This window comes from Atractosteus spatula, chromosome 27 (assembly GCF_055471065.1).
Source record: "Atractosteus spatula isolate fAtrSpa1 chromosome 27, fAtrSpa1.hap1, whole genome shotgun sequence".
Taxonomy (NCBI): Eukaryota; Metazoa; Chordata; class Actinopteri; order Semionotiformes; family Lepisosteidae; genus Atractosteus; species Atractosteus spatula.
The window spans coordinates 181,433-205,363 of NC_142732.1; the positions used below are offsets into that span (position 1 = coordinate 181,433).

At 39.8% G+C, this 23,931-nt stretch overlaps 1 protein-coding gene across 3 annotated transcripts; it reads left to right on the plus strand.

Moving 5' to 3' along the window:
• The first annotated feature begins 1,533 nt into the window (after positions 1–1,533).
• On the plus strand, positions 1,534–23,475 carry LOC148814067 (uncharacterized). 3 transcript variants are annotated; one of them, XM_088906783.1, is made up of 14 exons: positions 1,534–1,860; positions 10,001–10,059; positions 11,509–11,567; positions 11,672–11,776; positions 13,105–13,147; positions 13,689–13,726; positions 14,048–14,096; positions 14,677–14,711; positions 15,443–15,487; positions 15,848–15,878; positions 17,227–17,282; positions 19,433–19,498; positions 20,928–21,014; positions 21,225–23,475. In XM_088906783.1, the coding sequence occupies exons 1-14, from the start codon at positions 1,789–1,791 to the stop codon at positions 21,263–21,265; spliced, it is 786 nt and encodes a 261-aa protein (XP_088762909.1). In that variant the 5' UTR covers positions 1,534–1,788; the 3' UTR covers positions 21,266–23,475. The 3 variants fall into 3 exon arrangements, with proteins under 3 accessions (XP_088762909.1, XP_088762910.1, XP_088762911.1); XM_088906784.1 differs by having other exon boundaries at positions 15,446–15,487; XM_088906785.1 differs by lacking the exon at positions 15,443–15,487.
• Positions 23,476–23,931: the final 456 nt, after the last annotated feature.

Here is a 23,931-nt window from a genome sequence, read left to right on the forward strand (position 1 = left end):
TGCTTCACTGTTCTCTCCAGACTTTTCAATGCGAGCGATGTGAGAACAACTGGCCTGTAGCTGTTAATTCACTGGGGATTGGATCATTATGGGATTCTTCCACAGAGAGGATGATTTGTAAGTTCAAGGAAATCTGAAAAAGCGCACTACAAATGTCACATGTTTGATCTGCACAAGATTGCAAAACTGCCCCACACATTATCTGGACCCCTACTCTTCCTTACATTCATCTTCTTCAATCTTAAAAGAAAATGCTGCATTGGTGAGACCTCTGTGCATTCACTGACTGGCTACCTGGAACGAGTTTCAGCAAACAATGACCAGACTATTTCCTGGTCTGAGATGCATGTCTGACAGGTTAAAGAATGTGGATCTATGTTTTTTAAAACTTTGTAATCTTCAGTGGTATCGATAAAGTCAATCTGAAGAGCTCTGAAAACAAGGCTTACAGTGAAAATGAGGCACAGGTACTGTTAACACTGAAAATTGGAGGCACTTCCTTTGTGGTTTTTGGTATCTGGACCAGACTTTCCAGTCAAGCTGTTAATGTCTCTGGAGTCTTGGAAGATGTCATTTTCCACACGTCCTCCACCCATAAGTGTGTTTGTAGGCTGTCAAACAGCTTCTCATGTTTGTTATCTTTATCTTTAAAACTGTCCCTGTTGTTCCATTAAAAGACACAGGGGGGCGACTGTAAGCCACTTTTCTTCTTCCAAATATCAATATTGCTGTCCTAATATCATTTCCTGGCAGCCCTGGTGAAGAGAAGGTTTATCTCTATTCTCGCATCTGACATTCTGCATGACCCTTTCAAAGAGAACATTTTGAGGTACAGACCACTTCCTCACTCATGGGAAACCTATATGGCCCCACGCAGGGGCTGTTGTTCTTGGCCGTGTTTCCCTGCAGTCAGTCTTGCTGAGCAGCTGTGGGGTATCTTCCCCACCATTAAAGAACCAAGACCTACATTAATGTAAATGAAGGTGCACTGCCTGCTGATATGGCTAACCACCAGTCTTCTTAAACTAGTGCTCTGTGATCATCTGTGCTGTGCATCTGTGCTACCACTTCCTGTTGTACTTTTGAGTATCATGGAATGTCAAGTCTTTGTATTTTTTAAACTGGGGGCTACTTTTTTCAGTCTTGTCAACTCCTGACCTGATCTACAGCCTGATGAGCTACTGTGGGCGGAATTTAGCATTGCCCATGTAGGTTTCTCAAAAGCGGTCTGTAAAATGAGCATCTCTAAAAAAGACCTTATTGCTTGCCAGCTTTACAGTTTGAGGAGCTCACTGGTGCTTAACGCTTTAATGCTTTAATGCAAATGTGCATGTGTGGGTCTGTGTGTGAGTGTGGTAAAGGGGGTGGTGCCTATGTGTGAGTGTGGAGCAGGGGGTGGGGTTTGTGTGAGTGTGAAGCAGGGAGCAGAGTCTGAGCGTACATGTGTGGGGGCAGGGGGCGGGGTCTGTGTGTGCATGTGTAGGGCAGGGGGTAGGGGAGCTGCAAGGCTTCAGAGCATCGTTCAGGGACCAAGAACAGTGCTGCTGCCCTCAGGAGTGAGAGTGATGTGCACAGATGAAATGTGGGGCAGTGCACTTGCAATGGTTCTCCCTGATGTCCAGCTAAAACACGGATGTGGTGGGGCTGAGCGGTTTGAAACAGGAAATCTTCACATGCAGAACAGCTGCTTTTATTAAGCTTTTCTAATACATCTCCCTGGGACTGATAAGTAGCCATAATAATGGTTCTGTTAGCTTTGACTGTTTCTACCCATAATTAGTTTAGTAGATGGGGTTCAGTTTCTCGTGGAGATCGCGTCTGGAGGATCTTGGACCACGGCGTGCTGGTCACTCGCTCAAGGTGAGCTTTTCATCAGTTTTTTGTTTTTGTTAATGGATTTTGTGGTATCTGCTCTACTGAAAGGAAGTTTTTAAAGGACTTTTCAAAATGAATAAATCCGAAGGACCTTACTTTCTGATGATCCCTTCATACAGCTTTAATATATCAGAAAGAAACTGCTTGACCAGGTTTCTAGATGAATAGGATGAATCTTGGGGTGGATTGGGCTTCATCTATTATTTTCTTGGCTTCCAACTATCTTTTCATTAAAAATATTTGTTAACACTTGCTGTATGACTTTAGTATCATTTTACTTTGAACTTTAAAATCTTTTTTAAAGTACAAGTGAGAAAACGTTTAAAGCTGTGTGCAGATGAGGAAGTTTTGGAAACATTTTAGAGAAGTTGCCACACAGCTCACCACCTGGTATGTGTGTAGTGAACATGAAAGCTGTCTTTGAAGTCGAGTCAGAAGCACCAGCGTCTCCACCATTACTTTCAGAAATCTTACCCAAAAAATGAACTATTTAGAAGCTGTGAAAGTTAACTCTGTTTTTTTTTTCTCAAACAACCACATTTTCTCAAGTGTTTAGACTTAAGAATCACCTTTTCCATTGCATTATACATTCAAATGAACAATTCCAATTTTGTAATAGTTTTATTGATGGCGGCCCAGTAATGAAGTTGAAAGTTAGGAAGACCACCACGCAGCCTCAGTCTGTGACGATCATCTGCAGATTCGAGAACTTGTTGCATTTCAAATAAATGATGCCATAATACAATCTAAAGAAAATAAAAATGCTTTGTGGATGAAGACTGGGATACAGTGAATAAGGTAAATTAATTTAAGGCACACTTTCGCCTTGAATGAACATAAATGAAGCCCATCAGTGAGAACGTTCACCTAGAGCATGTTGATCATGTTTGAATAATTTTGAATGAAGAGATGTTTTGGCTTGTTAAAACTAAGTTTACATATAAATGTATCTCTAAAAAGATGAGCACTTACAGTCCTTATGCATGGCTAATCTGAAACATAGTCCAGCCTCACCCGATTTATTCACTTTGAAATGGTTAAATTATACAGAAATGAAAGGCAACTCTATAGAACAATGTTCTTCTGGATTGTTGCAACATGTACATACAACATGACAGACGCTGTGACTTAGTTACACTGGCCACTTATATAGTCTTTAGTTCCCTACAGATGCCATCCAATGCTTATCTCCATTGAGTAGGAACTTCCCTGTTCCCTGTAAATAAGTCAGCTATTAACTCAGCTTCCGCCCTGTTACCTTTTACCCAGGATATTGGAGACGCAGATATAGCCCCCACTTGACGTGCATCATTTAAAAAGTAATTTTCTCTCCTCCAACTCTTTACCTCATTGCATTGAAGCTGAGTGGGAACAACTGACGACTCTCAATTTGGTGACCATTTCTTCTGTTGGAAAGAAGCTGTGTCATAATTTCAAAGAAAAAAATAATCTGGACAGCCGCAAACTTAATTTTTAAAACCTTACAAACTCCCCAATGTTTTTTACATCTTATTTTCTAAATTATTTTCTCCAGTTAGAAAGAACAAAAGCTTCCAGCTGTCATGATGAAGTTCAATGATGAAGGCACCATCCTCCATTGTGCCGGCTTTGAGACTTTTTAAAAAAAGCTTTTTTTAAGAATGTGTTCAGCACACCTGTTGCTGTCTTTAACGTATCGTGGAGTAAAGGTAATTGAAAAATAATCTGAAAGTCCTCATGGAGTCTGACAGAGATTAACTTCTTTCCATCTTGAGGACGTGATGCTGTTTCCTCCATTTTCTCTCTTACATGCGCTGGAGCTGTCTGACATTTTGCTTTGTTTGGCTCTTTTTGCTCCATAGTTTTTATTTATTCAGTGTTCTGAAATTTTAGCTGTTTTCTAAACAGTTTCTCCCAAAAGATCTGTAGTTTACAGTAAAAAAGTGACATTTTAGTTGTATGGATGTGTAGAATGGAAGGGATTATTCTTATGTTGAAGATTGCCGGGGCGTGAGTCAGTGAGATTGGAATGGTGAAAGTGCAGGACTGACAGTGGCTGTCCATGCACAGTTGACGTGAATTGTGATCAGGTTTTTGAAGGTCCTGATCATCAGTCTGTTTCCAGTCCACTTGCCCTAGTCAGGGTCGTGGTCAATTCCGATCAATGAGAATTAAGGATTGATAAATGACAAGTTTGGTCTGCTTGCCCATACTATTATTATACTTAATTTCCTTGTTTTATGTACTGTCTGTAAAAACAGCATTTTAAAGTGCTTTGCAGTACACAAATAGCATATTGTGCACTAAAATGAAATAAAATGACAATGTAAAAAAAACAAAGTAGATACAGAAGGTTAAATCTTGTGGAAAATAACCAGACATCCCCGATTTGATTGAATGTCTGATTTCTTTTGGGATGGGCAACCAGAGCTCAGGATCCTGAGGTCCTGTCACCTCTACAGGGGGACACAGTAAACCAGAATCAGACGCAAGATACAGGCCTGTGCTCTTGTAAGCTTACATCGCAGTGGTTTAGCCTATTGAGCTACAGCATACTCAAGCGCTGCAGGAAAAAATACTTTTATACTGAATGGAGGCCACACTTTAGAGAGGTCAAAGAGGACACAAAGAAGGGAGTGAACATATAACATACAAACTAGATACGGGGGAGATGGGTGACGAGATCACCTGTATGTACCTGTTCAGGATTCCAGCTGACACATTCTGAGCTTATTCATTATTCATTAAGTTTAGCTTAATACACCTGCAAGTAGAGCCTTACAACAATTAATCCTTGAAAAAACAAATGCATGAATCAGTTTTCCAGCTACAGAAACAGATAGCACAGGACAGTGGCTGGCAATATTTCTCCATTTCAAAAGTCAGACCTCAGGACTAAAGATCACCACCAGATTCTTTATTACAAAGGACAGTGTTTAATTATTACAATTAAATAACAAAACATGTTGTGTAATCCTAGCCTTTTTATCAGAAATACAATCAGACAGCAGTGAAACAACTAATTCAGTATCAGGTTTAGAGAAGATAGATTTGAGTATTATCTGTGAAAAAGCTAATTCAGATAATGTATTTGTAATATCTGACTGAGATTAAATTTAAATATGGAATAGCAGCATTGAGCCCTGTTGAATTTTAGATGTAAGCAGTCTTAAGACAGACCTTAAACCACCAAAAAAATAAAACCTTGATTCTTATCAAGGTAACATTTAAACCGGAGAAGAGCAGTACAAGAGATGCCAAACTACTCAAAGTGTCTCATGATCACAGTACTGAATGCAGCACTGAAATTTAAGAGAACTGAAGATTAGTACTACACCCAAATCAGCTGCCGTGAGGAGAATTATCATCAGCAACTTTAACAAGAGCAACTTCACTGCTCTGTAATTATCTAAAGCCAGATTGAAAGGGTTTGAGAAATTTCTTTTTGACATTGAGGTGTTGCACTTCAGCAGCACATTTGAATATCTTTGCAATAAAGATCGAGTCAGAAAAATAAAAATATCCAGGTAATTGAAAAACATTAATTTTTCAGGCAAGGAAATAACTCCAGCTGTTTCAAAACCCTCTGGCACCTCGTCAGAATTCAGGGGATAATTGAATTCAATTAACATTTAATAATTACTAACAGTGAAATTAGCAGAATCCTCTACGGGAGGTTTGAAAGACAATTACTTAAGCTCATAACATATATTGTAACTGTCTCTGAATTTACACAGTAGAATACAACATATCTGATGGAAAGCTACAGATATCTGGGGAAGTGATATCAGTTATGGGTATGGTATGATAAAGAGGACCACACTCACTGGCTGATGAGTGATTAGTTTTGTAGTATGACAGTAGTACTTGCTCTGTCAAGACACCTGAAGTGTCTTACGTCCCTGAATCCCTTGTTCTCTGTCACAAATCCCAGTACTCAAGTGAAGAATGTCTATTCATGACTCTCAGGGACATCTTCTCTGCAATTGGTGTTTGTTACTGCACTGTCTCTACTTGTTTTAGGCAGATGATTATTTCCACCTGGTTTTGTTAAACAATGAGCTGAGTAGCTGGATTACTATACCCAGAGCTATTGTTTGCTTAAATAGGAGTATCCTATGCTTGTAAAGTATTTTTAAATATATCTTGAAATTAGCATCAAACCATAATAAGAAAAATCTGCAGAGAAATATTTATTACAGTTGAGTCAGGGTGCATAGGGCAAATATATCAGATTGTTAAGCAAATAATTCACAGTTTCTTGTTGTCTACAATGTTTGGGGAAATGGATTATTTTACTAAATGAACACCTTACGGCCCTGGGTTTGGTTTATTTATTTCTGGCCAGGCACTCGATAAAATATACCTATGCTTTTATTGATTCCCTTGACTAAAATGAATAAAATAATTTTATTTTTAAATTTAGGACATTTTCTGAACTTACTTCTCTTGATATAGTATACATGTATTCTTAGTACCTGCTTTCTTAAAGGTTTTTGGCTGTTCTTTTATGCTCTTTTTATTGAATTGTTATTTCAGAGTATAACAGATTATACAAAGTATTCTCATTAACCACTCCAAAAGAAGCACAGATTCATCATGGGAGTGGGGGAACCCAGCAGGTGAGGGTGTCAGTTTTACTCTCTCTCTTCAATACACCAGCACTCTACTGCGATTGCTCTGAACAATTGCATACAAATAGATTTGTTTGGCTTTTGGCTGACTCAGTCAAAATAACAATAATAGGAGAGCACAACAGCACCCACAAATCACTCTGCATGCAGAGAAAGGTGAGACATAAGTAAGCTCTTCTTCACTACATTAAATCACTGCATTTTAAAAATATAAGAATGGTTACGAAGTTAGTAGTTAATGACTCCCTGGATTCTATGCAGCTGTATCTTCAAAAAAGCTAGGATATCGGCTTCATCAACATGGCTTGTTCCACACTCACACAACCCTTTTGGTTAAGCAATGTCTGCTATTCTACAGCATATAACTTCCTTTTCATGATTAGGAGTGGAATAAAATATACAAACCCAGACAGAAGGGAGGTAATGATGAGGTGATGCAAAGGGATGGGGAGAAAAGGAGTTTGGAAAAGCAGAAGGCACTTCTCCAGATTGAAACTCTTGAGTCATTGAGAGACTGTTAAATAAAAGGAAACTGTGCTTCACGTTGTTCAGGAAGTTGTGAGTGCTGAGGCACACAGCGTGGTCTGGGTGTTCCACTGCTAACAAGAAGAGAGACTGAAGAAATAGATTTTTAACAGGCTCACGTGTTTCCCTGAAGCCTAGTCTGTATCACCTGGTTTCATTTGTAAATAGGCAAAAGTCAGACTAGCATAATGCTGAGGGGAATGATAGAAATACACATGACTGAGCAGCTCCCTGGGAATTAGATCTGAGAGTGAAGAGTCAGTGTCCTGTATTTGTAATGCTCCACTAGCAACATCAAGAATACGCGTTTTAAAGTGAGTGGCCAGTTTAATAAAATTTAAGAAAAAGGTTTAGGTCATACATGAACCTTGCAGGTTGTTGGTGTCTTGTGAAAGGAATGCTTTGCACTTACGAGTTGCAAAATATTTCTGTAAGAGGCAGAGAGTTACCCTGTATCTACAAAAAACACAACGTGCAACATACTTTGATAGATAAAAGAAAGTGATGAATTAATGAACATCTACTTTCAAGAAGTTATTTGTTCATTTTGGGAAAAAATACAGCATATTGTAAAAATCTAAAATATTAGTACAGAAAACAGACGAATTAACTGTTCTGAAAGTTCAGGAGAGAGAGGCTGTTAATATATAGCAGAGTAGATAGCCGGACCAAACTGAATTTCTGTACTGACCCTTTTAAACTGTGCAACTAGTAAAGTCTACTTAACCTTTTGAAATTGCAGCTCTGGTATGACCTCCTTGACCTGTTGCTGGGGAGACGAAAGGGCTACAGGTTTCCCATAAAACTGGATAATGAGCTAACCAAGAAAAAGTGTGATTGCCTGCTTCTCAGTGGCTCAGGAACTATACAAAACAGAGCAGCGAAGGGATTTCAGAAAGACATCCACTTAAGATGCTCGAGGTAACTGTAGCTGTTAGAGGGCTCAGAATCAAAAGAGACGTTGAATGTGAATAAGTCAAGTTACAGAAATCATCAGTTACTATATGCAGAGAGTTTCTGGAGAGTTTCCTCTAAGACATTGAAGAATAGGTAAATGAAGTATATTTCTAAAGAAATAATGGAGTGACAGACATTTTTATCATAGAGTAATTAGATGCTAGTAAAAAAACCTCAATCTGCAGCACAGCCTGAAGAATGCCATTAGACCCAACCCTGAGATAAGTTTTAGAATGTTTCTATTATTAACAGCATGTTAAAATAACATGTTTTGAGATGGGTATAACAGAGACAGACTTTTCCACCTCTTGTTACCACTGCAGAGCTTGTGCGATGCTGTTGATTAACGAAACAAAGTGCTACCTGGTAAAGACTTTTATGTTTGGGTTATAAGAAAGAGACACAAATTTGCATGTTGAATAATTCATATCCATTATTAAATAAGTAAAGACTAAAAACTAACATTTTCAAAAATGTTTTGTTGCCAACTTGGATTTCTTTAAAAAGTCGTATTAAACAAAACAGACAACAGACAAGTGAGCGAATGGGTGGTACATTATCACATTCATGGAAATACGTGCGCTTGGAAAAACAAATTGTGAAAATGTCAGATGCTTCTGTGCTGGACAGCTAGTCTTAGTCATAGCAGATGAGTGGAAGTTTTTCTGAAACACTTGTGTCTCCTTTTTTGTCTTATGCTACACATAAGACAAGTAGCCCTGACTCATAGCGTCATTCTAAACATTATAATGCTTGGCTGGTAACAATTGTTTTGCTGTTTGTTTTGTGTTGAAGGTTGTGTTATTGAAGTAGTAAAGGGTTTTGAATTGAATTAAAATGAAACAGGTCCACTCAATGTGTACCAGTAAAAGCATCACTGAAGGGAGTGAAAGAACATTCCTTAATGGAGTTTCACAGACACATTAACATCCGTTTCTAAAAGAACTGTACTGAAATTAAATTGCAGTTGAAAATGCTCTAGTGATTCCATGACAGAATACACTGTTACTTTTATTGGAATAAAACAGAGACTTCATGAAGTCAAATATGAAGAAATTGAGGGAGTTTCAACAGTGAATATAGGTCAAATAGCACCAAGCTGGCATAACAGCCAGTATTTCTTGTGATTCCTTCATCTAACAAATCACCCCTGAGTCATGAGCTCAGCCATGTGTGTACAAGTCATTTTCCACCAGCTGAGATGATTCTGTCTCATTAACACAGAGAGAACACAAGTACTGCAGTGAGTTCACTTACTGTAAGTGTTCATTGTGTTGCCTGTCAGCAGCTCTCTTTCCAGAACAGCACAGCTGCCCACCTCCGTTCTCCATTTTCTTCTTGCAGCCAGAAGAAGCGCGCAGTTGCGATTATATACCAAACTGAAATAATAATAAAACTAAATGTAGAAAAACATATGATGATCATGAGATCAAAGCAATAGCCTTTTTGAGAAGGAAAAGTTCTGAAATTCACATTGATTAAGAACTTCTAGAAAAGCAGAACAAAGTTGATTTTAAGTAACAAGCAAATTTGTTCTGTAATAACTGTGCAAAAATCAAAAAGGCATTTAAAGCAGACAACGTAGTCTGAATCAAGTAGCATTTCAACAAGAAAACAGATTCTAACATTTTGTACACATTTTTTAAAAAATGTTTACATCTATTTCTCCATTGGCAAGTTTCAGTTCTGCAATGACTAACTTGCCTGTAATTATTGGTACTGTGAGTATGGACTGGAACCTCACCAGGGGTCAGAGTGCGCTTGATAACCCTGAAATCACCTGTAGAAAGGACAGATGAAAGCTTCCGTATAAAAAATTGAAGCACTAAGTATGAAATAAACAGACAACATGGTTGGTTAAAACTGAGTAGAAAACTGACCTTTTAAACTTCCCTGTTAGATTCATTGTCAGATGATAAATAACTAGATGTTTTACCTCCCCTGGACATGTTGTTATTAAGGTGCTCATTATTAAGATGTGTTATATTATTAAGACAATGATAATGATTGTGATTGTGCTGCTTTCACAGATATTCGTTGATAGTGTTGGACTTCCATCCATTCATTATCAGGCAGCAGAGTCTCCCTGGTAAGAGAACAGAGATCCTACTCTGGAAGTTCAGGGTGGGATACCAGTCCATCATAGGACACACCCACAAAAGCATTATTAAAGAAGGATTATAAACCCTTGTGAAAACAAGACAGGCTGACAACAGGCATGTATCCTTCACTGTCCTCCATCAGCGTGGATTGTGTGGCAAAATATATTTATAATGTTCCACATTGAGTCACAAATGCATTCAGACTACTACTACTTCAGACTGAGACTTTTTTGTAATCAGTATATATTATGTTGGTGAAATAAATCAGAAAATTACTGCTAACTACTGTACTTGAAATCTGACACTCGTGCCCAAAAAAAAAGATCTTCAAATAGCAGCTCTGCCAGCAGTCCACACAAGAGAAAGATTTACAATAATCAATAACCTGTCAAGACTGAAAACCACAGTGCACACTTTGGTTGTACAACATATAATGTGACCTGCTAGTGCTGTGAACTGGCCAACAGATCTGCAACAGACCTGAAAACTCTTTTAAAGCCTTTCCTGAACCACAAACACCCCTGGGTGTCACGTACAGTAAACTACTTCACCTGTGACAGTACTGTACCCATAACGAATAGAACAGAAAGTAAACAGCATGTCGCAATTCCCAGCAATGGCATGGGTGACACTCAGCAGTTTCATGGCAAATTGTAACAGTGTTTTCAAGATTCCCCTGATCACATGACCAAGGCTCGAACCTGTGATCATAGAACCCAACCTGCACTCAAACGAGCATCTTTGTCAGGTGATCCTTCCCAATTCAACCCCCTTACTGCGAACACTGAATTCTTATGGAAATTTTTTTTCAGAATAAAATGTAACAGAAAACATTATCAAAACTTTGCTACAAAATTGTCTTGAGTTTCACATTGTTTGTGTTTAGACCAGTCTGGCTGCTGAGCTGCTATGAGTCATTCTGTTGAAAAAGAAACCTTTCAACCACAGGTTTCCTCCTTGAGAGCGTGCCGAGACTCTGAAGAATGAAATGAAGTTGTATCTTTGAAAGTACCCCTCCCTCACCAAACCTGGTAAAAGTGTAGCACCAGCACTAATCTGCACTATGCAGATTGGAAAGGAGTTTCCATGGAGATTTAATGCAGTGGTGAAATATGCATAATCACCATTTGTAAAGTGCTGGTGTGTTTAGAAATCTCAGGCACAAGTGAGCTGAGCCGTTCATGTCTGACTGCTAAAGCTCTGTGCACTGACCACACACATCCTGTGGCTTGCTGGTCGATTGCAGGAAAGCTTGAAGCCTCGTAGAGTCCAGCCAGGGTCTCTGATGTCTTACTGTTTTACCTCTTTCTCAGAAATCAGCCACCAGCCTTTTACCTTAGTCACCATGGCCACTGCTTTTCGTTCTGAGGGGAACTGTACCTTTTTTCTACAATGTGCCTAAGTACCTTTTTTCATAGCTGAATACTCTCTTTCAGTAAAAGGCTCCTTGAGGATTGCTGGGGAAAACTCATGGCCAGCTGCGGTAACACAAAAGGTCAGAACAGGATCTCTTTAGATAGTTTGCCTGTTTTCATTTTTAGGAAAGAATATGGATTTGTGATCCTCTTAGAGCACTCAGTCATTCTTTTTTTCTTACAGGGATGAGTGCAGAATTTAACCCCCACGGGGCAGTGCTGGCCCTTCTGTCTGCCGCCCCACTCCTGGTCATCCTGCTGATGTGTCTGCGCTGTCACAGGAGATCCAGTAAGTAGCCCAGCGCCCGCTCTCCAGAGCCTGTAGGCAAGGAGGCGCCACAGGCTACATCTCTAAGCACCACTTTGGCCAACATTGAAAACGTCTGATGGTCCACATCTCTTCTAAAATTGAGCATCTAAAGCCCATCTTCAGGGTTCTGAAGTTTGTTAATGTTTTGGAGGTGTCAGAACCCCCAAAAGTCTTAATTCCACTTTTCTAGACTATGTTGGGGTGGGGGGGGGGGGGGGTGTTGGTAATAACCTGCCACTGGATTCTTCACAACCGACAGTTAATTCAGCTGAATTCCCTCAGAGTAACACTCACCCTGTGGTGCTGCAGTCTGAAATTTGTAAACTAGTCACCGCTGGAGATGATAAAACATCAGGAGTTTAATCCAATTCTCTAGAAGTAGCAAATAAAATTCAAACATATGTAGATGCAATTCAAGACTGAGCAAACACACAGCAGATGATACTTGAAGTAGACAAGTTTTTGTAGTGTAGTAAAAACATATGCTGCAATGTAGTAAAACATGTTTTAAAACATCTAAATACAAAATGGGAAACTGAGATGGAAGAGAGTACTTGGGGAAAAGGTTCAAGTGTTTATACTTACATTTGTACACCTTGTAGAGAATGTGGGGAAAGCAATAGAAAGGCAAACAAAATGCTAAGGTATGTAGTTAAAAGCTTAGAGTTTAAATCAAGGGATCTTATGTTAAGATTGAGTAACGCCCTTGGTCACAATGTTATACAACAGTTATTCTTGTTAGGGAATCCATCAAGAAGAGCAACCAGATGTACTGACAAGCTGAAGAAACTGAACCATGTTAGTTTAGAACAAAGAAGATTGCGAGTCTAAATACAAGTATTATAAAATCCTTTAAAACTCCTTTCTCTGATGACGCAATCTGTCCTCATCAGCAACTGACTACATCAGAAAGCAGCAGGTTGCAGGAGTTCATGCTACTGTTTTGCTCAGTTAGCATATTTTAATCTCTATGTAAAATCCTGTTCAGGTGCCCTAATTCTGAATTTGTATTCTCAGCTTCGAACCTCTGTAACAGATTTTACTCTGAAGGAGTGTGTGTTGGACTGGCGTCTGATTCAGAGTGCACCTGCCTTGTGCCTGTTGCTTGCTAGGATAAACTCCAGCTCCCAGAGGACCTTGTATTTGATGAAGCAGTTAAAAAATAGATGGATGTCTGTTCAATGTGAATGAGGCCACACATTAAAGTGGGAATTATGTGTTCTATGGCATACTGAATCTGATGAGCAGACATGTTATCCAAAACCTCCACTAAATCAAATGCATTTTTATGTTCTTTTGTTTCGCAGTGGTAATACGAGAAGAAAACCAAATTTACGACCCACAGCTATTGTAAGTAAAGCAGAATTTAAAATAAAGCTAACAGGTTCATGTGTTGGACAAACTCTGGAAACAGCAAAGGCACACAGGCACAATGAAAGCTCCAGTTTCTTTCCACAGTCCAAAGACATAATGATAGATTAATTGGCTTTTGGGAAAATTGGCCCTGGTGCAAGTGTGTGAGTGTGTGTCTGTGTGTGCCCTGTGATGGACTGGCATCCTGTCCAAGGTACATCCCACCTTGAGCATATTGCTGGCCAGGAAAGGCTCTGGCTCCCCCGTGACCTTATGCTGGATAAGCAGTTAGAAAATGGGTGGATGTATGTCTTTACTAAGATGATCCTGTTTCCACATCAGATCAGGAAGATGTGATTGCTGTAAACCTTTCTTTACACAGCATGAGACAGAGATTAAACTCTTGGATTGCAACACCTCTGGTCGAGCAGTCACCTCACTTGACCTCAATGATGATCTTATCTCTTGTGCAACATGTTATTTAATAAATACCCTAATATTCCAACTTCTTTATTTTTACTTTCTCTTCTAACTACAGTGAAGATAGGGGATTCACTGTCATTCGCTCTAAAACAGGTGAGTGGTTTTATTTTGGCCCACTTTAATTTGTACTGTGATGACAAAAAACTGAGCTAACACCAACAGCAGCTGAGCATAGCCTGATATTTCATTGTTTCATATAAAATGCGCAAGAAGGATTTAACAGTCATGATTCTTTTTTTCTTATTGTTCAACTCAGTTCTCCGATTTCTTTGTAATACTGGGCCAAACTCTTACAATGACGCTAAAGGTATTTGAGATGCAGTAGCAGGATCAGCTTTCCGGCTCTCAGCAGCTTTTCAAACAGGAGCAGCCTTGTGCTGATGAGGTTTCCTTACTTGTTTGTTCTCTCTCCAGTGACGCGGCCCAATCAGATTGTCAGAAAGCCACCCCCTTTACCCCCAGAGTAAGTACAGATCTGTGTCCAAAAGTGAGTTTCGGAGTTTGTTCTTGCTGACTCACAGTATAGTAAACTGTATAACATTCTGTACCATTTAAAAACTATTAAAAATGCTAAAACAATATCTGCTTACTGAATAAACCACCTGAGTATTTTAGGTGGCAACAGTACTTGTGTCCTTTCCTTATTGCCCATAGTTGAGATCCAGACCTACAGAACAGCTGATTTTATTCTGAAACATCAAAATCACTACAGGGTGGACACAGGTGGAGGCTAATAAGCTTGATGTCTGATTTGTTTGTTACACCAGAGCTAATTTACAATTGCTGTTACAGTACATGTCTCTAACCCATTTTTCTAGGTTTTCCAATGTAATTACTTTTCAGAATGTTTGAGCATTTGTTTTCCACTTGGAGGAGGTGTGTGTTACAATGTGTAAATAAAGGTGAAATAAATTCTGATGTTATGTGTCTTGATTTCAGGATGTTAGGCCACAAAATGTGTTTCTTTACAACAAGGGTGTGTAAACTTTGTATAGGTACAGTATATATGCTTTGTGTGTAAAACATGATATTTGTTTTTGTAGGGAATCTCAACTGGAGATTGAGCAGGATGCCCAAGGTAAGCACTGCTGATGTGTCTAAAACATTCACTGTGAAATGACATGCTTGAAATCTGCCTTATTTGAAACCCCCATTAAACAATTGCAGATGTTTTCTAAATTTTCTCAAATAAAGTTTTTTCAAAATCTCAAATTAGGGGCCAAAGATGCATCTCTGCTGTTCCAGTAAAGTATACTGTATGTACAAACATATATTTAGAAAATGTAAATGGAACCTATTATTAATAAGAAAAAATGTTTTTCTTTTTACGAATAAATGCACATTCTGTCTGATTGATAACATCAATAGAGCATAACAAAATCTGGATTATGCACTACTTATTACACACTTAAGTAGGTTTATTACGCAAGGTTTGTATTCACGTCTGTTCAAGTGTCTAATGGGTTATTTAATATTTAGACTGGGGATCTATTATGCATTTTGCATTATATACTGTTTATATTTCTTGTTTTCTTTTTATGCATAAACCATCATTAAAAAGGCTTTCATAAAACTGTTGACAATCCCTGTTGTAATATTCATTAAGCCTTTCAATAGAAGGCCAAATGTTTCTTAGCGAGCTCATTCTGAAACGAGCACAAGCAATTTAAATAGAAACTTTGCCGTTTCGATCTACGACTGAACTCAGTGCTTCAGGAAGTTTGAGACTCCTGCCCATGAGACTTGTTCAGCCCTTTCAGTTTTAATGTAATTTCCTTCCTTATGTAATTTTGATCTTCTTTATTTCAGCAGTAGTCAATGAAGAACACTCAAAATATCAAAATGTCCCCATCTGTAAGTCAAATTTTCTTATGTTGACAAACATAAGACAGGTTGAAAATAAGCATAGGACACAAACATGTTGCTTCTTTGAGCTTATGTTTGTTTTTTAAGAATTCTGATTGTTTCAGTGCTCCCTTTTCATTCATCGAGCTTTGCTTCTGTACAAGATCCTCTTGTGCGAAGTATCTGATGTCCACACTTAGCTGTGCACCAAAGAGGAACAGCAGTCACTCCACAATCATTCTTTGTTACAGCCTGCGTTGTCACCGTGTGGGTTTGGGAATGGAGAATCTTCTGGGGACTCACATGTGACAAGGCATAGCCTAAACCTAGATCAAACACTAAAAATATCTGTTTTTACTTTACTTTCAGTGGCAGAAGAGGGCTGTGAACCAATGTATGTGTAAGTATTTCAGGTTTTCTTGATAAAACCCCTTTCACCTTGCCAACAGCTTGCAGAGTCCTGCCCTGAGGACCCGAGCTGGTTAAGTGTGCTGTACAGAAGTGCCCTGGGACACTGGGCTTCAGCTCACTCTGATGCTGGCTCCAATGCCTGATTTTCAGAATTGCAATATGAGAGCTGAAGTCCAAAATGTTTGACAAGACGGAGACCTGTTGAAGGGGCGGAAATGCGTAGGCTGAGCTATTTGCCCTTTAGAGAGAAAGCAGATCGAGATGACATTTAGGGCGTAGTCACGCCTCGTGCTCTGCTCGCGTTTGCAATACCTGCTATTGAGTCATGTTCAGATTTACCTTATCTCCGCTCCATGCATGGCTGTTGTAGAGGCTAATGCACTGCACCATGAATGGCTATGCAATGATATTTCCACTGTCACATAAGAATATGCCTCAACTGATCAAAGCACAAACCTAACTGACCCTTCGTGCACCTAAAGTCTGGAATTCGCAAGGATAAATGCAGGGTGGAAGTTACACACTGCACCATTTTGCTATGGAGATTTTTGCATTTATTACACAATCTTAAATATACTCTGTAATCTCTTAATGCTAACTGACAGTGAGGTATTTTATAAAGGTACTTCAGGAACATGCATTATGATTTCTATGAAGATTTCATTGAAACACCCATATTATAAGACAGGTTGATTAAAAGGTGTTTATTTAAAAGTTCAATGGGAGGTCAAATTCTAATTTCACTCTTCAATGTATAAATGATCCCTGGCTGCACAGAACTATGCGCACATCTCTTATAGAAATCCACCTTCCACCCCAACTTCATCCCTGCAGCTGCCTCCCTAGTTCATTCCTCAGGGGTGAGGGGAGGTTGTGGCAGCACTGATCTTTGGCCAGAGCTGTCACTTCCTCAGCCAGCCGAGTTAAAGTTAAAGTAGTTAGATATGCACTCCTTTTATATTTATCTTCTCATTTCATCATTACTAGAATATGACCAAACAACTGAATTTGATGTTGTATCAAAGCCAGGAGCGTTGACCACAATCTGGTGTATAAACTCTTGTTCAGCCACCAGAAGGCAGGACTGCACCCTAAGTGGGACACCAGTCACTCAGAGGACACACATACAAACAATTTAGAGACACCAGTCAGGCTGCCAGCATGTCTTTGGGAGGAGGGAGAAAGCCTGGGGAGAACACGCAAACACCACACAGACAGAGGCACAGTCTAGACTCAAACCCTGGACCCAAGAAAGGCAGGGCAGCAGAATTAATCACCTCACCACTATGTGACTCTTGCTACTTAGTTAAGTGTAATACTTCAATGCTGTTTTACAGGGATCCAATTGCAGGATCACCATACCAAAACTGCATACTAAAGACCTCGGAGAAAGGTGAGAAACTGAACTTTCCCAGAATTCTGTGATTCTTCTGAGAATGAAACATTCAGAGTAATGCGATATCATTCAGCATAACAAATGTATGGCTTCATCGATATATCCACTGTACCACTAACCGATGAATGTTCTTGTATAACTGACTGGATGGATGCCTTCGGTCTAATGGATTCATAGCTGCATCAAAGTCATTTTTCTTAGAAACAGTCTAAAAGTAAAAAAGATCTGATATAAATAAAAAAAGACATAGAAAATGTATCCAGGGATATTACACAAAGACAAAAAAATATTCCATTAAAACACTTCAATGCCTAAGTCCAAATCAAATCACTGGCACTTTTCCAAAGCCAAATTCAGCTAAACTGACAGCTGTAATGTTCTTTGCTTCTATGACATACTGAAATATTCTGAGTAGTGCTTAGTAACTAATAATGGTGTACATACACAAACACAGCAGGGAGGGTATGAAAAGCACACTGGATAGGATAAGACATTTGTCCTGTCATCAAGAGTCATCTGTGTATTTACTGATTTGCTTGAAATACTTCCAGAATCATTTTCTTGGGGCGTCTCCAGTGGCTCAGCTGGTAAAGGTGATCTGTGGCCGTGTGTTGTGAGTTCAAGTTGGGTCATGTGATTCCCCCAGCAGGAGCTCGTGGTTGGCGGAGTGCCGCCGAGAGGAGGGGTGAGATTAAGTAGGTCAGGGCTCTCTTGGCTCTCGGACATAGCGCCCCCTGCAGGGTGCTGGCACGCAGTGTCTGAGCTGCCTGTGACGTGTTAATAGACGAGAGGCAGGTCAGGCAGGCCTGCATTGCCTCTTTCTCACCTGTGTGAGTATGTATCTGAGCCAGCTCAGCCAGCTCAGTGGGGACTCCACTCTGAAGAGCCCTCAGAACTGCAAACTGTGGTCAAGGCCGTGCCTGACCGCACGCCCCATGCGAATAGCATGCCCTACCACCCAGCTGCAACAAAGAAAACATCTGGAGAAATGCAATAGAGTGCACGCCGTCCTGGACTGTTGCACAAGTAATTTTGAATAAAAAGTTTGATTTACAACAAATTCTTTAAGATTCCTGTTTGCAGAGGCTGATTTGTATAATTCTGCTTGCCTATACTGAGTATAAGGCTCCCTACCAAATCTCCTCATCTTGTCTAACATTGCAACTGAATGCTCAAGAAAACAATTAGGACAGATCAGATGACATCCTTTTGGTTTCTTCAGTCCAGGCAAAGGTGAGAAATATCACTCCCCCAGACCAGAGCTCTAACTCTCCAAAAGCCACAGGTGATAATGAAAGTGGCAGAAAGGCTATGAGCCTGAGCTGCAGCTCAGCACTGAAAACCCACATGAAAGCTACACACACTGCACATCGCTAAACAGCAGTTTGGTCTTTCTGATTTTTTTGACATCACAAAAAAGAGATCGGACTGGTAGGGTGTGAAACTCTTAACGTATTTAATGGTACAGTTTTGCTTAATGTAATTTCTCTTTATTATGCACATACAGTACACAGTGTGCACACGGACACGTGTCCACAGACAAGCAGCGTTGATCAGCTCCTTTGTCACTTAATTCAACTGAAGCCAAAAGAATATGTGAAGATTTGGTCAAATTGACCCAGTGTTTAGGATCCATATTAAAAGCACAGAACATGACAAGAAAAATATTTTATCAGCAGCAGCAATGTCTTAAAACAAGACTATACATAGATGTGGGTAGTGTGGTGGCACAGTGGTCAGCATTGCGGCCTCACAGCGCTTGAGCCCTGCGTTCACTTCTGGACCTGGGGTGCTGTCTGTGTGGAGCCTGTATGTTCTACCCATGAGCACATGGGTCTCCTCCCACAGTCCAAAGACATGCTGGTAAGTTAACTGGCTTCTGGGAAAACTGGCCCTGGTGTGAGTGTGTGTCTACTGTACGTGTTCCCTGTGAGAGAAAGAGTGTTAAAAAACAGTTTGGCCACCTTGATATGGGATTACATTTTCTTGATATCTGCCAGTGTTCTGCCTTGTCATCAAGCTATACATGAAAATATTTTTCAAATATTGCTAAAAATGCCAACTCAAATCCAACAGGGTTGTTTTACAGCTTGGGATCTTAAAGTCCACCTTCGTCTCAGGTTTATTTTTGGTTATTTTCCTTGCAGATGCTGATAGCAATTCATATGAAAACGTGTTTCCCACCACAGAGAAAACCACCAGTCAGGACTCAGGTGAGTTACTTCCATTAAAGTTTCCTTTTCTGGGGCTGGGGTTATACATACAGAGAAGACAGCAGCAAGGAGAACTGGCCTGTTCTTGAACCTGTCTGAATTGCACCTAACCAGTAAGTACTGGATAACATAGACCTATTCACATATAAACATATTCTGCCCTGGCAGAATAAAATAAGCACCAGTGTCCTTGCCAGTGTTAAAGAACGTTCCTTTGAGTAACTTCAAGTGATCTATTGCAGTTACAAGTTACGTGTGTACGGGAATACTCATTAAAATTATCAAGAGCTTTTGGGAAAATAGTTTTAACAAACATCATCAGCTGTGATATACATCCATGTTACTCTATAGTTACTCTGTTAGCTACTTATTAAAAGCATTTTCCTTAAATTTTTATTAATCGAAAAATGTAATCCCCTTGGATCTCCCGTATGGGATACAGAGGTTAGAAGATGGATGGATGAATGTTTTTACAACCAGAGTCCTGGTTTTAGAATGAGACAGACCACCTAACTAACAGGACAAAAACAGCAAATACTTGCGGAGGAAAACTGTACAGCAAGACTATCTTTCACGCTTACATTTAAAAAAACCACAAACATAACATTGATTTCATACAGAAGGACAAGAACCTAAAAGAATCCTGCTGCTGCAGTGAGATTTGTCCCTCTCTGAAACTATTAAAAGGCTCTTTCCCATGCATTGATCCAAGATGTAACAGCTGAACATACATCAGACCCTGCAGGGATCAGATTTTTCTAAATCAGTAGTTGCAGTTCACCAGACATGCATGTCTACAGGAGCAGTTCACTATGTTACCTGTAAAAAAATGAAACCAAATGAAGTTTATAACAAAAGTTCAGGGGGATGACAACAGGCAAGTTCAATCAGACTCTCCCATCAGTAATTCGCAGTCACTGTTGACGTCACTTTCTCACCTACAGCATTAGTAATACTGTACATGATCACCTTGTCTTCCTCACAAACATCTCCTGTATCCTACCTCCACCCCTGCAGTAACCATCACAATGCAAACCAAAATACACATTTTACACATCAGCTGAACTCTTTTTCAAATCGTGTCTTCTTGTTTCTCTGGTGCTCACAATGAATCAGAAACATTTGTAACTTTGCACATGCTTGTCTTGAAATTGCAAAGGCTGTTTCTAAGGATTTCTGCATGTTTAAGGGCTCTTAAAATTAAAACGTTTGTTTTTTTAAGCTGATTTAGCAATTTCTGGAAAAAAGGTGGCGGGACAAAAATGTATTTTTAGTTGCACGTATAGTATGTTACGTGCTGAGTCTTGTTTCAAGGACCAGCGAAACAGGGAGTTACTAAGATCGAGCCTTCTTACAAATACACAATCTGCAGTTACTCACAAAGTGTCAGCTCTGGGGATTTCAAACATGTCATTCTTTTCAATCTCAGATGGCTCAGACTACGAAAACAGCACATTCCTGCAAACTGTAAAAAGGGGAAGGTGTTTAGCAGCACCCAGCGCTGATGAAGAAGGAGGTAGGCTGTTTTCCTTATAGCTTTGCCCAGCTCTTTCACTGAATGTTTTACAGAGCTAGTACCATATATATTATATACAATCTATATATCATTGATCTTTCATCATTAACTGTGGACTAATAGACACAAACTCCTATGGCACCACAAGGTGTTTAAGAACCATATGCAAAGACTGATTTGCCGTTCTGTGTACCTCTTCGTGCACCACAGATGAGCCCGACTATGTCAATGCCCTAGTAGTAAAACCCTGAAGGACAAGCAGCCCGAGTTCTGACACCATGGAAGCCGCACAGGGATCCTAAGTTCATGGAAACAGGGAAGGACTCGGAGAACGGACAAGCACCGGTCCACACGTCCACACGGAGCTCAGCATGTAACTAAACTGAAATGTGAAGGGGATGGGGATTGTGTTACTTATACACTTGCATAGTAACATACAAGGAGATATGGAGGCCCTACATTAAAAACCAATAACTATCCAGCTAAGGAGTTATAACTTGCTAGTGAAAACAGGCAGCTTGTTTGTCTTTCCGGCATGTGTAGACCCCTAGTGGCATAGACCTGTAAATACAAGGGCCTCCCTGATCAGCCAATACTTGTCCTGTTATTTAGTGCTTTTGAATTAATCTTATTTTCCATGCTGCTTAATTTATATTTTTGCTTGGATTTTTTTTTAAATAGACAAAACTGAGAATCACTGCAAACCTGTTAATCATTCAAGCCCTTTTCAGTACCAGTGAGAGGAATAGCCTTAATATATTAATATATTGAGAAGAGTGAGCCACAGCCCATCCTCTTAAAAAAAATCCCTTGATTCCTAACTTACCTACTGCACTGTGCTCATGCTGTACCAATCAATGTGCCGCACATCTCTGTGTTGAATACGCAAGGGAGTGACTTCAGTGCTGCTCTGTAAAACTAAAGACAGCGTCTGTACTGAAGACTGAGAAGATCCACCCTTGGCCTGAGCTGCTTATTCTGGTGTTGGCCACAGCATGTGGCTACTGAACAGCAGGGGGCGCAAGGGAGGACAGAGAGCACATAGCTGCTCTCCCACTTAACAGCATGGGGCATGGGGAACAGAACAGCCAATCCATCCTACCCAGGATGCCCTTGCAAGAGGAGAGGTAACTGGAACGCACAGAAATTGGGGAGGCAATGCAAACGTCACAGACACCAGTGACCAGAATCACACGCAGGACGAGGAAACGGAACTAAGTTACCACACCACTGGGCTTCCAGTGCAGTATGAGAAGTAATTCACTGGGATCTATAGAAATGAGTGTGTAGATGTGGGTGAGGAGCACCGACAGGGACCAGGAGCTCGTTCTTACTGAAATATACAGCTACTGCCATGTGAACATCTGAAGCCGCCAGTGTGATGTAAGCAGTACCACTAGCAACAATTATAATTCAATAGTCAATATATACATAATATTTAATAAATGATAGTAAAAACCACCTAAACCGAGCCATTCCATTACATTAAAAAGGCTGAAATTTACAAAATGTAAATAAAATGTGTTTACTCTGGGAATTATCAATCAGCATTAAGAACGTAGAATTTTACTTTCTTAAAAGTAAATTACAAAGGATACCCACTAGATCACTTGGTTGCTAGCAGCAAAGATCTTATGGTCTCATCTGGCCTTTTCTTAAATCTGCTCCCGTTATCAGCTTTGACAACATGCTTGTGCAGCTTTTTTCAGACTCCCACAAGCCTCACACCAGCAGGCTGAAGGAACTGAACATTTTCACTTTTCAATAGAGAAGAGTATGATGGGACCCGAGATCTAAAAACCTCAAAGGTCCTGATAAAGGCAACCTTGTGGCTGTTTAAAGGATGAACAGTGAAACACAAACCAGTGGACATAAGTGGAAACCATGAGGAAGTGCATTTAAAACCAGGAACAGGAGGTACTTCTTTGTGCAAAAGGCTGTAGGAGTCTGGAACAAACTCCCCAGCCATGTGGTTGAAGCCAATGCTCTTGACTTCTTTCAAGAAACAGGTGGATGAGATCCTAAGATCAATTAGCCACTCTCTACCAAACAGGCTAGATGGACTGGATAACCTCCCGCCTGTAACCTAAAGAAGTGCCTCTTGTTCAAAGTTTTAGATGCACTTCCACAGTCTCCTCTTGTCCATCTGGTTTGCACTTCACTGTTGATTCTGAAGAAGTCCACTGGCCCGACTGTCCGTGCCTTTGAGGATTTGGGATATTTGAATCGGGCTCTCCTGTATCCTCTGTTCAAAATGAGAAAGGCCTGCATCTTTTGGCCTGTCAGAACAGGGTATTCCTCAAAGTTAAAAAATGTCTGTATACTCCCAACTCCATTATTACGTTTCCGTGCTATATTGCTCACTCACATTGAAACTGAAGTATCAATATCAACACCAAACTGACTCTACGTAGCTTTTTTAAGCTCAGTTTCCCATATAACAACGTTTTACTAACATGCATGCATTGTGTGAACGATGTAAATGTTATTTAATATTAAAGAGTTTTTTATATTTAAAAAAACATTAAATGCTCTTTCAGCAAATAATGTGTGATAAACTTTCAACTAGCACACATAGTATATTTTTATATCACAGCGGCTCAGAATCGCTTATCTGATTAAGGCTTAATTTTTTATCTCAACAGTATCTTACAGCTGCTCCATTCTGTTCCCCAGCAATTTTCACACTGGGGTATCAGGCTACATAACACTTCTCATATAGCAGGGATTTATGTCTTTTAAAACAATAAGCTCTGAAATGGGTCATAGCTACCTGTTTTTTTTAAAGAATACATTGCACACATTTTAATTGAGCCCGCCCTTGGTAGTCATTTCCTTTTTAATCACAGGGAAAAGGTCCAGCAGACGCAGACTGCACTCCCCCATGATGTCAGATGCTCACTCTTCATACAAACTC